Source organism: Lethenteron reissneri, unplaced genomic scaffold (assembly GCF_015708825.2).
Source record: "Lethenteron reissneri isolate LAM-NWPU_2019-01 unplaced genomic scaffold, ASM1570882v1 scaffold_569, whole genome shotgun sequence".
Classification (NCBI taxonomy): Eukaryota; Metazoa; Chordata; class Hyperoartia; order Petromyzontiformes; family Petromyzontidae; genus Lethenteron; species Lethenteron reissneri.
In genome coordinates, this window is record NW_026892091.1 from 13265 (window position 1) to 27332 (window position 14068).

The following is a 14068-nucleotide window of genomic DNA, read 5'->3' on the forward strand; positions in this document are numbered from 1 at the left end:
GGCAGCTGCGGGTCGCCCCCCCCCCCGCGCCCTGGGGGCTCCGTCACCGCCACCGCCGCCCTGGGGCCTCCGCGCGGGCGGCGCAGGAGGAGGAGGAGGCGCCGCGTGATACACAAGTCGCCGCGTGTCCCCGTGGTGAGCGCCGGGAAGGGCCGTCACGTGGCAGTGGCGCCTACGAACGAACCTCCAGCTCACCAGGGGCCATGTCACCGCCGTCTCTCGCCTCCACCGCCTCCACCGCCGCCGATATAAACGCGGCAGTGACGAGTCAGACGGCGGCAGTCATCGCAAGGGACGATTGGGACATCCCCGACGCGAGCTCGGCACGAGATCCGTCTTCGTCGTGGTCATCCTGCACGTGGTGCCGAGGGGCTGCTGCTGCTGCTGGGAGCGCGTCGCGTGCAGGTGCCCGCGTGAGCTCGCCCGGGGGGAGTTGTCGGCACGACGACCCGAGGCGCAGCCCGAGCCGAGCGGTGACAATGGGTCTCCTTGCGTCGCGAGTGGCGTCGCTGCTGGGCGGAATGTTCACTCAGCAAGCGCGCGTGCTGCTGCTGGGTTTGGACGCGGCCGGGAAAACCAGCATCCTGTACAAGCTCAAGCTCGACGAATCCGTGGTGACCATCCCGACCATCGGCTTCAACGTGGAGACCGTGCAGCCCATCAGGAACGTCACCTTCACCGTGTGGGACGTGGGCGGCCAGCAGAAGATCCGCGCTCTCTGGAGGCACTACTTCCAGAACACGGACGGGCTCCTCTTCGTGCTGGACAGCGCGGACCGGGAGCGCTTCCCGGAGGCTCCCGCGGAGCTGGACGCCATCCTGGACAGCCCCGAGATGACGCGGGTGCCCTTCGTGCTCCTCGCCAACAAGCAGGACCTCCCGCGGGCAGCGGCCACCGCGGAGGTGGCGGAGGCGGTGAAGGCGGTGAAGACGCGGCACGGGCGCGAGTGGCTGGTGCAGGGCTGCTGCGCCCGCACCGGAGAGGGCCTCCTGGAGGGCGTGGGGCAGCTCTCCCGCTTCATCAGCAACTCCAGAGCCTCCTCGGGGACAAAGTGAGCTCGGCTCGGCAGCAGCAGCGGCAGCAGCGGCGGCGGTGTCACTCCAAGGCGGCGTCTCTCGTGCACGTGGGGGGGGGGGGGGGCTTCGAGTTGTGTCCACTGGTCACGAATTCACTCGAGTGAACGCCGTCATTCAAACAAACAGCTCGCTGTGTGTGCCTCTGCATGTGTGGATGTCTCTTGGTGCGCTGTTGCTCTGGTTGTCCCTCGGGGCTGCCCAGAAGTATATCTTTCCCTGTGTGTCTTCTCTGTGTATGTACCTCGTGTCTGTTCACGAGTCCCTGTCCTCTGTTTTCACGTTGGCATGTTCAGCCCAGATGATGAACACGAGAGATTTAGCAGTCTTTGAAATACGTGGTCAACCAGGTGAGTGTCTAACTGTGTTGTTGGCCGACTGGTTTGCATCACGTGATGGTTCCAAGGTCTGTTGAGTTTCTCGTCTCCCATCTTCTTGTTGCATTTGCTTATGTGTAGTTTGCCGTTCTCTGTGTGCCATGTACGTGGTGTCCCCCTGTGTGTTCCCTCGCTATATGTTTCACCCCATTTCCACCTGATGATGAGCGCTTGTGTTGCGTTCAAAACGTCGTGATTCATTTAAATTTTTTAATTTACATTTTATTTTATTTCTACATACGTGTCTTTACCGGAAAAAAACCAATGCGTGAAACAGCTTGTTGTGAAAGACTCAATGCAGAGATCGCTGGGTTTGGTCTTCCACGAAGCTGCTCACGGTCCACCCTCAACCGCATCAACTGCACAAACCACGGCAGTAGATGCGGACACCCTGATGCACAAATGTTAAATTAGAAACTCTCCAGGAGCCTGCGACTGTGGCCATCCAGAACAGACCGTGCAACGTGTAACGACGCAATGCCCGGTCCACAAACACGACGGAGACGTCGCAGCGATACACTCACTACCACTGCTTCTTCTCACGCGGTGATCTGGGCTTGCCCACCTGGATTTGACTTCAGTCGTCTGCTGTGCACCTGCATCAGCAGCCACACGAACGAAGCAGCAGCAGAAGAGAACGCGGTCGCGTCCACGTGCACGCGCCCCGCGACTGCGCGTGCCTCTCGCTGCGAGGGAACATCCGCATCGTCTTCAACTGCGGACTGGAGTTTCACATTCGACGGCGGCTGTCGCTCTGTGATTCCACACTGGGGGGCAAACGCCTCCCCCGAGTTGATTCCGTTCCGCGCTTTCCTTGCAGCCGTCGCGTCGCGGCCTCCGGATGCTTTGGGTTCATCTCGTCATCTCGACGGGTCATCTTTGACCGCTCGTGGTTTAGATATAAATATGTGAATGGCATCTGTAAATTAAAAGGGGCGCAATCTGTGCAAGTTCTTTTCATTGAAGGCACTTTAATGGCTCGTCTCATTTTCAGAAATTCTTTTATAGACCAAACAACATTGTATAATCTTAATTTTAAGTTTTCGTGACTGCAGGAATCCATACTCTTTGGTTCTTTCGGTAAAGTCACGTAGGTAGAAATAAAATACAATTTTAAATTAAATAAATTTGTATTTCTACCTACGTGACTTTACCGAAAGAACCAAAACATTGTATAACATCTGTAGATAATTGTAGCATTTGTCGTTCCCGTCTTTCATACAAATGAGATTGTTTGACCATAATGGTTAAATTCATCAACGTAATATTGATTTAAAGCTTTCGTGACTGCAGGGATTCATCTTCTTGGTTCTTTCGGTAAAGTCACGTAGAAGGGAAGTAATAAAATAATCAAAATAAAACATAATAAAATTATTCTCACGACGTTTCGGCCACAACGCAAGCAGCCGTCCTCAGGTGAAAACCAGGTCCGTCGAGGCGACAGAGTCTGAATGAAACAGCACACGAGCTTGGAGCATATATATAAGCTGGGCGCCTTGACAAAGGAATTTGCATATCAAGAGGAATTTAGCATATTTATGGGAAATGCAGGAATGTGATTAGTACTACATATGCATGTGCATTATGCAGGATTAACAGCATCAAAGGGAGCTGCAGTTGCTGCTGCAGCTCTTCCTCTTGATATGCAAATTCCTTTGTCAAGGCGCCCAGCTTATATATATGCTCCAAGCTCGTGTGCTGTTTCATTCAGACTGTCGCCTCGACGGACCTGGTTTTCACCTGAGGACGGCTGCTTGCGTTGTGGCCGAAACGTCGTGAGAATAATTTTATTATGTTTAATTTTTATTATTTTATTACTTCCCTTCTACGTGACTTTACCGAAAGAACCAAGAAGATTCATCAACGTACTCAATTTTGGTACCGTTTGTGTTCACATGTTCTCGTAAACTGTCGTCAATTTGTTCCTAGCTTTGCACTGCTCGATAAAATCTTTGATAAAATGTAAAATCTACTTTTGTTATATGAAAACCAGGACAATGTAATCAGCGCAATGTAAATGTGTAAATTGTTTAGGGTTGATATTCTCTCTGAATTCGTTACCACGATGGTGATGCGGCGTTACCTTCACTGCTCGTGTTATTCAGTCACAGATTATTTACATTCCTCGTTGTTTAAGACTCGCTAACTACGGATGGTGTATACAGGACATATCATCGAATGCCTTGTGGTATAAATCTATGACAGCTTGATCAATGTATTTGCCGTACGCATTGTAATTAGTTATTTGATTGAAGGTGGCCTGATGTTGATGATTTCATGAATTGTTTGTTTAGTCGGTTTGTTGTCTAATATATCAGATTTTCATTGAATAATGTTGATAAATATGTTGTAGATGCACGAACCGAGGCTGATAGTCGAATGATTATATTCTTAAGATCCAATCGCCACGTTTGTGCAATAAAATAGTTTGGGATCAGACAGTGTCGTTACCGTTAGATGTTCTCGGATTGTGCGACCTAATTTACATCTTGCTTCAAGCAGTTCTTCTTGACTCGAGTTTAATATTGTTGCCCGAGTTTTCATCTTCGGACGATTGCACGATTTAACGTGCCTATTAACGATGTAAAAGTATCCCTAGACGCAGCTGATGATACAACTACTGGCTCCACAGAAGCAAATGAAACGTGTTACTGCATTTTAAAGCCTTAACATTCACCACTTATCATTTAATTTTTCATTTCTTTGGTATAGCCCTGTGAGCCATGCGGCTCTTAAGTCGGGTGCAACCGCAACAAACAAAATATGAACAGAGAAAAGAAACATCCTCGATAAACCAGCAAATCTTCCAAAAAAAACGTATTACAACCCTGTGGGCACAAATCACAGTGTGATGCAAGTCAAACAACAAACAACCATAAGACAATTTAGATTAACCATATGTTTTCTAAATCACCAAAATAAAGCTATAAAAACAATGTAACAGTAACCATAGGAACTGTGATTCTTAATTTAACAATAAACGATATACATAACATGTACGACCGAACTTGTAGCCATAGCTGGCAGCATGACACTCCTTGTGTATGATGTGTGAGTCAGCATATGATGAGTTAGTGTATGATGTGTGAGTGAGTCAGTGAGAGTGTGAGTGAGTGTATGATGAGTGAGTCAACGTATGATGAGTGAGTGTATGATGAGTGAATTGTGTATGATGAGTGAATGGGTCAGTGGTTGTGTGAGTGAGTGTAAGATGTATGACTGAGTCAGTGTATGTTGAGTGACTGAGTCAGTGTAAGATGAGTGAGTGAGTCAGTGAGAGTGTGAGTGAGTGTATAATGAGTGAGTCAACGTATGATGAGTGAGTGTATGATGAGTGAATTGTGTATGATCAGTGAATGGGTCAGTGGTTGTGTGAGTGTAAGATGTATGACTGAGTCAGTGTATGTTGTGTGAGTGAGTCAGTGTAAGATGAGTGAGTATCACAGCCTCCTTCCCGCCATCACGGCCTCCTCTCCTCGGCTCCGTCGGCTCCCTCGGCTCCATCAGCACCTCCAGCCTGCGACTGCCGAAGATATGGGGATGACGAACCAGGAGCCGTCCTGCAAACCTCAAGGATCAGAGCCATCATTTTTATGGCGTCATCGTGTCGTGAGCTCCGTCAAGCGTCTTGAGTGAAGGCGCTGTCCATTTCATTCGTTCATCGCGCAGGGCTCGGGGAAAGGACCTCTTGCGACTCGCAGCGTTCCCATGAACTGCTTCTTGCCGCCCGAACACCGCTGTTCATTAGATGCTTAGAAACGTGATGTCTTTGTATTATTACACGCTTTTATTTAACTCACTCTGTCTGTTGTTGTTGTCGTATCCTAAAATCTTGTAACTGAATTTTAACCCACTTCCCAATGTGGTATCGACTGCAAAACTTGGTATATTTATGTCATACTGATGACAATACTATATTCTATCATAAAAAAGATAAAAAATATATATTTGTAAACATAATTTTTTATATGTTATGTTTCGGCTTGGGTCTCATTGTCCACGCTCAACTGATGTTGGCTGTAAATCAGCACGGCCCCTGACGTGATGGCAAGCTTCGGGGCCACGTCCTGGAGTCGTGGAGTTCTGCCATTACGAATACGGTACATTTCATTAAAGCGTGTTTTTAAAAAAGTACTTTTAAATATTACTTATTACCTCAACGGTTAGAATGGGTGGAGCAGTGGGCGTAGTGGTTAGCGCACTGTTGTCTGAACCTGGCCACATGAGTTGGATTCCTGGGCACGACTAACATGACCAGCGTGGTGAAGTATGATCACAACCTTTAATGACTGATAGGGAATGTGGTGGTCTTCAGCCGGCAGTCCCGCGGGACGAAACTTTTTTACTTTTCTAACTTATTACATAACATGTATTTGATTAAGTTATGTTTATTCATTTCAATGGCCAGTAATAAGAGGCACACGTTATTACCAAGTGTGAATCATTATCCAATTTAGCTCATAGCTGCTCACCAATGATATTCTAAAGTTGACAATGTTTATTAAAAAAGTCTGAAGTGTTCAAAAATAATATCAGTCTATTAACACTTCAGACTGTTTGATAAAACAGTCTACTTGTTTTTTTCTTCATTCACCACTTGAATTTAAAACGGGGACACGCAGTGTGGTGTCAGGGAGTGAGCTCACTTCCCAGGTCACTCGAGCGAACGAGGGGCCGTCCATAAATGACGTCACGCGATTTTGGACGATTTTTGACCCCCACCCCCCCTCGTCACGCGGCGTCACGAAAAGTCAGACCCCCCCCCCTTAAATATGACGTCACAAAGCTCTGCCCCCCCCCCCCAAAATAAAACACGCTTCAAATCGCTTTAAAGTTTAGAGAGTTACGTGTTTAGAGGTTGTTGGATGTTGAATGGTTTAGATGGTTAGTAGTTGAGGTTATAAGGGTATGTGTTTAGGGGTTTAGAGGTATCGGGGTTTCAAGGGTTAGTGATTTACAGTGTTAGGTGTTTAGTGGCTTGAGAGTTGAGGGTTTAACACCGAGACTTTCACAACTAATATTGTCCATAATAAAGTTTTTTTTTGGGTTAGTCTCCAACACTAAATGGCACTTTTTGTTGATGTGACAAATTTTACTAATTGGCTGTTTCGGGTGGTGGTTGGTTTAACGACACGTTTATATTTACATAATCTAACAAAAAAAAACCTTTATGGGTTTAGAGGGTTCCGGGTGTAGTGGATTATGTGTTTAGAGGGTTAGCATTTTAGGGGCATAGGTGTTTTAAGGGTTAGGCGTCTAGAGGGTTCGTTCTTTAGAGGGTAGAGGTTTAAATGTGTTGGGATTAGGTTAGAAGATGAATCCCTGCAGTCACGAAAGCTTTAAATCGAAAATTAGGTTACAGATTTAGGGTTTTAGAATGTTAGGGTTTTGAGGGTTAGGGTTTTAGAGGTTGAGGATTTAGGAGGTTATGAGTTCAGAGGGTTAGGGGTCTAGAGGGTTAGTTCTTTAGAGGGTTGTGGTTTAGATTGGTTGGTATTTAGAATGTTAGGGATTTAGGGTTTTAGAAGGTTAGGGTTTCAAGGTTTAGAGGGTTAGGGATTCAGAGGGTTTGGTTTTTAATGGCTTAGACGGTTAGGGTTAAAAGAATAAGGGGTTTAGAGAGTGAGGGTTTTGGTGGGTTAGGGTTTTAAGGGTAAAGGGGTTGAGGGTTAGGGGTATAGGAATTTAGAGGGTTAGGGGTTGAGATGGTTAGAGTTTTGGGGGTTTAGAGGTTAAGCTTTTAGAGGGCGAGGGGTTTAAAGATTAGGGTTGTAACAGTAAAGGGGTTGAGAGGGTTAGCGGTTTAGATGGTTATGGATTTAGATAGTTAGGGGTTTAGAAGTTTAGAGGGTTTTAATTGTTCGATGTTTAGTGGTTAAGGTCTCTGTGCGAGTCCAACATGTTTGTATGAGTCTATGGTAAGATAAAAAGAGTTCAGTTTAATTTGTATATTTCGAAACAATTTGTTTACCTTTCCTGTGATGTTTTTGTATTGTATTTTTGTTGTTATTTTCTGACCCACCCGATTGGACGTCTGTGAAAACAGATCGTTATAGCTTATCAGATTCCTCCAGTATAAATAAATATTCAAATTCAAATTCTATTGACCTCTGTGCGAATCTATGGATTTCTGTGTGAGTTTTTGGGCCTTTGAGAATATGGATCTCTGTGTGAGGCTCTGGGTCTCTGTGCATGTCTATCGGTCTCTGTATGGGGTCGCTGTGTGAGTCTGAGTGTCTGTAGGAATGTATGGGTCTCTGTTGGAGTCTATGGGTTTCTGGGTATGGTTGTTTGTGCGAGTCTTACATGCACAAATTTAACTTAAAATGGCCATTGAGGGTTGCGGAATCCAAGTTGAATATTAAGTTCCCTGCAGTGCAAGCCAGCTCTCTAGTCGTGTCATCAAACAGCCCCTTTAATTCTTTATAATAATAAAATAGACTTAGTCCAGGAAATCCACACTGAGTCACAGTCGGGTCCTGAATTGTTTTTTTTACATTTTCGACGAATGAATGATGAGTTCTTACACAAGTGGGGGAAACCGGAGCACCTGGAGAAAACCCGGGGGGCAGCACTTTAAACCGTACAGGCAAAGATGGCGATTATCCCACTTTCTGTACTGCCTTCTCCTGGCCAGCCAGCCAGGAGGAGGCACCTCGATGCCCACGGAAAGGGGGTTTCACAACATTCACTGTGTGATCCACTCACCCTTGCTGCCTTCCACTGCTGGATTACAGGCTTGCAACACCACCGCCTGGCGAATAATAGTAATAATTAAAAGTTTTATAGCGCGCACAAGAACGACTCAGAGGCATGAGGAACCACAGCCGTGCAGGAAGGAAGCCACGTGGTGAGCCAGTACCAACAATTGTCCAAGCTCTGCGGTCCTCTATGGAGGCATTATGCGCTAATTAATGACGAGTGTTTATACCAGTGGGGGAAACCGGAGTACCCGGAGAAAACCCATGCGTGCGAGGGTGAAACACTCTATCCCTGTACAGGTGAAGATGGCGATTAGTCCACTTGCTCTACTGCCTTCTCCTGGCGAGTCAGGTTATGGCACCTCGACGCCCACGGGAAGGTGATTTGCCAACATCATTGTGCGGTGATTCACCAACCCTCGCTACCTTCCACAGTGCTGGATTAGAGACGTGCACTACCAACACCAGGCGAATGATAACAATAATAATAACTTTCTACTTCTAACTTGATAACAATAGGCGAAAAATAACAACAGGCAAATGAAACGACAGGCGAATGAGAACAGTAATTATTATTTCCACTTAGAACTTGATAACAATAATTATTTCTACTTTTAACGAAATAACAATTATTTCTTCTTATAACGTGATTACAACAATAATAACTATTTCTACTTTTAACTTGACAACAGGCGAATGATAACCGGCAAATGATAAAAACAGGCAGCACATCTACGCCTCTACATAAGGAACGAAACAGGTGAATGTCTCCACAAATCTGGCTGTCGCCTGATGAAGCTAGTTGTAATTACTGGCGAAACGTCGTACTCAGATTGTAAATGTTGAGGCTTGACTCTCCAACACACCGTGTGCTGTACTAGTTACAAATTGGCATGTTCTGACAATCCTTACTAGTTGGCTGTGTCGGGTGGTGGTGGGTTTAAACGACACATTTAAATATTTACGCGATCTAACCCAAAAAAGAAACCTCTATTATGGATGATATTGGTCGCGAAAGTCTACGTGTTAAACAAACCCGAAGGAATCAGAGAAAAATCGACGTGACCACGAGAGAAGATGCAAACTCCAAATATAGACATCAGGGTTGGGGTCAAACCTACGAATTCCAATATACCAGTTTAACACGTCGGCTTTCGCGAGGGGGTTTGCATCTCGCTCTGTGGTGCCTCATTATCTGACTCACCCAACCACTAAACTACTAAAGCCACCCACACACTCACTCACCCACTCACTATGCCACCCACTCACCTTGCCACCCACACTCACTCACCCTCTCACAAACCCACTCACCCTGCCACCCACTCAACCGCTAACTCACTCGCTCAAGCACACACTCAGCCACTCAAGAGCTTACCTGTGCACCCACCTACACACCCACTCATTAACTCAACGACCCACCCACCAACCCACTCACTCACTCACTCTAGACTCCACTCACCCACCCACTCACCTATTCACTCCCCCACTCACACACCCACCCACTCTCTAACTCACACACTCACCCACCAACCCAACCACACACTCAATCAATCACCCACCAACCACTCACCCACCCAATAAACGAAAACTGAACTATTTCTCATTGTACCAGCTAAGGCCCACAGAGCTATATAGATCTTTTTCAAAAGCGACCTTGTTACAAATTACAGGTAAACAAAGTGGCTTATCACATATACAAATCCTCTGAATGCAAATTTATTCTCAATGCAAAAACCCAGAGGACCCGGAGAAAAATCCACGTGACCACAGGGAGAAGATGCAAACTCGAAATATGCAGGCGGCAGGGTCGGGATCAATTCCATGACCTCCTGTATACTATGCAAGGTAGTTAACATCTCACCACCATGGTGCCCCATTCTCTGACTCACTCACCCACCCACTCGCACACTAACTTCCCCACTCAACCTCCTACACTAACTTACTCACCCACCTACCAGCCACTCACCCAAACACCCACCCATTCACCTACTGACTCGCACCACTTACTCAAATACCCATACACTCACACAATGACCCAGCCACTGACTCGAACACCCACCAACTTACCCACCCAACCCCCATTCAACCACCCAACCACCAACCCACCCATTCACTCACTCACCCACTCGCCCACGAAACAAAAACTAAACTGTTTTTATTTTACCAGGTAAGGCCCACAGGGCTATATAGATCTTTTTCAAAAGCGACCTTGTTACAAATGACAGGTTAACTAAGTGGCTTATCACTTACACATGTGTGGTGGTCAAGGTTGACACCAAGGTTGACACAGGTCACACAGGTCACACAAGCTAGGGGAGAGGTACGTACCGGTCTGGACCGGCCCGGATTGACAGGGACGAGAGGTGGTTGGAACGGCTCTGAGGGGAGGGGGCTGGCGAGAGCCAGGGCCCGAGACATCCCCGTCCCTCAGAGAGAGGGGATATATAAGACGGCTCCCGGAGAGCGGAGGGGTCGATCGGAGGAGAAGCTGAAGGAGGAGAGCCGGAGATCCTGGACCCCCAAGCCTCAAGGATGCCGCCCCGCTGGAACTGAGTGGGCTGAGTAGCTGTAGGCTAGGGAAGAGAGTAGCTGAGTAGCTGTAGGCTAGGGAAGAGAGTAGCTGAGTAGCTGTAGGCTAGGGAAGAGAGTAGCTGAGTAGCTGTAGGCTAGGGAAGAGAGTAGCTGAGTAGCTGTAGGCTAGGGAAGAGAGTAGCTGAGTAGCTGTAGGCTAGGGAAGAGAGTAGCTGAGTAGCTGTAGGCTAGGGAAGAGAGTAGCTGAGTAGCTGTAGGCTAGGGAAGAGAGTAGCTGAGTAGCTGTAGGCTAGGGAAGAGAGTAGCTGAGTAGCTGTAGGCTAGGGAAGAGAGTAGCTGAGTAGCTGTAGGCTAGGGAAGAGAGTAGCTGAGTAGCTGTAGGCTAGGGAAGAGAGTAGCTGAGTAGCTGTAGGCTAGGGAAGAGAGTAGCTGAGTAGCTGTAGGCTAGGGAAGAGAGTAGCTGAGTAGCTGTAGGCTAGGGAAGAGAGTAGCTGAGTAGCTGTAGGCTAGGGAAGAGAGTAGCTGAGTAGCTGTAGGCTAGGGAAGAGAGTAGCTGAGTAGCTGTAGGCTAGGGAAGAGAGTAGCTGAGTAGCTGTAGGCTAGGGAAGAGAGTAGCTGAGTAGCTGTAGGCTAGGGAAGAGAGTAGCTGAGTAGCTGTAGGCTAGGGAAGAGAGTAGCTGAGTAGCTGTAGGCTAGGGAAGAGAGTAGCTGAGTAGCTGTAGGCTAGGGAAGAGAGTAGCTGAGTAGCTGTAGGCTAGGGAAGAGAGTAGCTGAGTAGCTGTAGGCTAGGGAAGAGAGTAGCTGAGTAGCTGTAGGCTAGGGAAGAGAGTAGCTGAGTAGCTGTAGGCTAGGGAAGAGAGTAGCTGAGTAGCTGTAGGCTAGGGAAGAGAGTAGCTGAGTAGCTGTAGGCTAGGGAAGAGAGTAGCTGAGTAGCTGTAGGCTAGGGAAGAGAGTAGCTGAGTAGCTGTAGGCTAGGGAAGAGAGTAGCTGAGTAGCTGTAGGCTAGGGAAGAGAGTAGCTGAGTAGCTGTAGGCTAGGGAAGAGAGTAACAGAGTAGCTGGAGGCTAGGGAAGAGAGTAGCTGAGTAGCTGTAGGCTAGGGAAGAGAGTAGCTGAGTAGCTGTAGGCTAGGGAAGAGAGTAGCTGAGTAGCTGTAGGCTAAAGAAGAGAGTAGCTGAGTAGCTGTAGGCTAGGGAAGAGAGTAGCTGAGTAGCTGTAGGCTAGGGAAGAGAGTAGCTGAGTAGCTGTAGGCTAGGGAAGAGAGTAGCTGAGTAGCTGTAGGCTAGGACGAGCTGAGTAGCTGTAGCTAGGAAGAGAGTAGCTGAGTAGCTGTAGGCTAGGGAAGAGAGTAGCTGAGTAGCTGTAGGCTAGGGAAGAGAGTAGCTGAGTAGCTGTAGGCTAGGGAAGAGAGTAGCTGAGTAGCTGTAGGCTAGGGAAGAGAGTAGCTGAGTAGCTGTAGGCTAGGGAAGAGAGTAGCTGAGTAGCTGTAGGCTAGGGGAAGAGAGTAGCTGAGTAGCTGTAGGCTAGGGAAGAGAGTAGCTGAGTAGCTGTAGGCTAGGGAAGAGAGTAGCTGAGTAGCTGTAGGCTAGGGAAGAGAGTAGCTGAGTAGCTGTAGGCTAGGGAAGAGAGTAGCTGAGTAGCTGTAGGCTAGGGAAGAGAGTAGCTGAGTAGCTGTAGGCTAGGGAAGAGAGTAGCTGAGTAGCTGTAGGCTAGGGAAGAGAGTAGCTGAGTAGCTGTAGGCTAGGGAAGAGAGTAGCTGAGTAGCTGTAGGCTAGGGAAGAGAGTAGCTGAGTAGCTGTAGGCTAGGGAAGAGAGTAACAGAGTAGCTGGAGGCTAGGGAAGGAGAGAAATGAGAATATAGCCGGAGGCTGTACCTCCCTAGGTTGTGTGTGTGGGACTGTTTCCCCAGTGAGTCCTGAGGACTAGTGTTATCGGAATAAAAGCGTGTGGCCTCTACGAAGTGTCGGTCTCATTCAAGAATACTACACATGCATTGCAGCCAAATCCTCTGAATGCAAGTTTATTCTCAATGCAGAGGGAAAACTCCGTGGACCTGGAACAAAAATCCACACGACCACGAGGAGAACAAGCACAATCAAATATACTTGCGACAGGGTCGGGATCGAATCGACAACCTCCTGTATATTAGGTGAGGAAGTTACCATCTCACCACCGTGGCACCCCATTCTCCGACTCACTCACTCACTCAAACACCCACCCATTCACCTATTCACGCACACCACTTACTCAAATACCCACCCTCTCACTCAATAACCCATCCACTCACTCATGAACCCACTGAAGCACTCACCCATACAAAACCCACTCACCCACTCACTCACCGACTCACTCACCCATGAAATCGCACACCCATCTTCTCAACCACTCAGCCAGCCACCCACTCAATCTCGTACCCACTAACTCTCTCACTTCCTCACCAACCTACCAACCTACCAACCCACCAGGGACGTGCGGTCAGGGGAGGCAGAGCCTCACCTGTCATACTCCAATGACAATAGTTTTTAGGAAAATAAAAAAAAAAAAGAGAATAATAAAATAAAAATTAAGATTTTTCCACTGATCTGTGTTATAAATGTCATTTCTGTACGATTCCAATCATTTTTATAGTCAAAATTGCCAAATTTGCGGAGCTCCACTGCAAATACAGGAAGAGACGAGAGGCGAGGCAGCGACGAGCTCAGCCTCCCCTGATTGCGCAACCCCTCAGTAACTGGATGGAGCGCGGGCAATAAGCGCGTGCCTGCTACTATCTCAGTATGTCACCAATGTAATGTTTGTAGACCCCTTCATTTCATGTCCTCGCCTTCCATACTCCAGGTAACTTATTTCACGTATGTGTATTAAGATATTTAGGCTCGCTGGTCTCGTCATGAAACTGCAATGAAAAAGCACCAGGGGAGGCAGCCATCACATTTGCATCACTGAGGAGGATGCGTCTAACACGCCCCCCTCCGTGAGGCCACGTCCCCCTGAGTGTGTGAATCTGGCTCTGACACAAGCCAGTGTCACCCCAGCCATTGACCTCACCACACATCACTGCAAACCACCCACCCATCTCCTCACTCAACCACCCACCCAGTCGATCATCCACCCACTAACACTCACCCACCCAACAACTCACTAACCCACCCAGCTCTCACTCACCGAGCCAGTCAATCTCTAACCCACCAACTCACTTTTAAACTGACTCTCTCAACTACAACTCACCCAGTCACTAACCCACTCACTCAATTTATAACCCACCCACTACCCACATAACCTGCTACCCACACACTCACTCATCCACAAATCCACTCACCCCCTCACTCATCCATCCACTCACATACTCACCCAGCCACTCACCTACTCACCCAGTCACATACACA

The 14068-nt window shown here is 47.7% G+C and overlaps 1 protein-coding gene across 1 annotated transcript; it reads left to right on the plus strand.

The window, feature by feature from the left end:
* The first annotated feature begins 451 nt into the window (after positions 1 to 451).
* LOC133339928 (uncharacterized) lies at positions 452 to 1061 on the plus strand. Its single transcript, XM_061548039.1, has one exon. It carries the CDS (start codon positions 480 to 482, stop codon positions 1053 to 1055), a length of 576 nt encoding a protein of 191 aa, XP_061404023.1. The 5' UTR covers positions 452 to 479; the 3' UTR covers positions 1056 to 1061.
* Positions 1062 to 14068: the final 13007 nt, after the last annotated feature.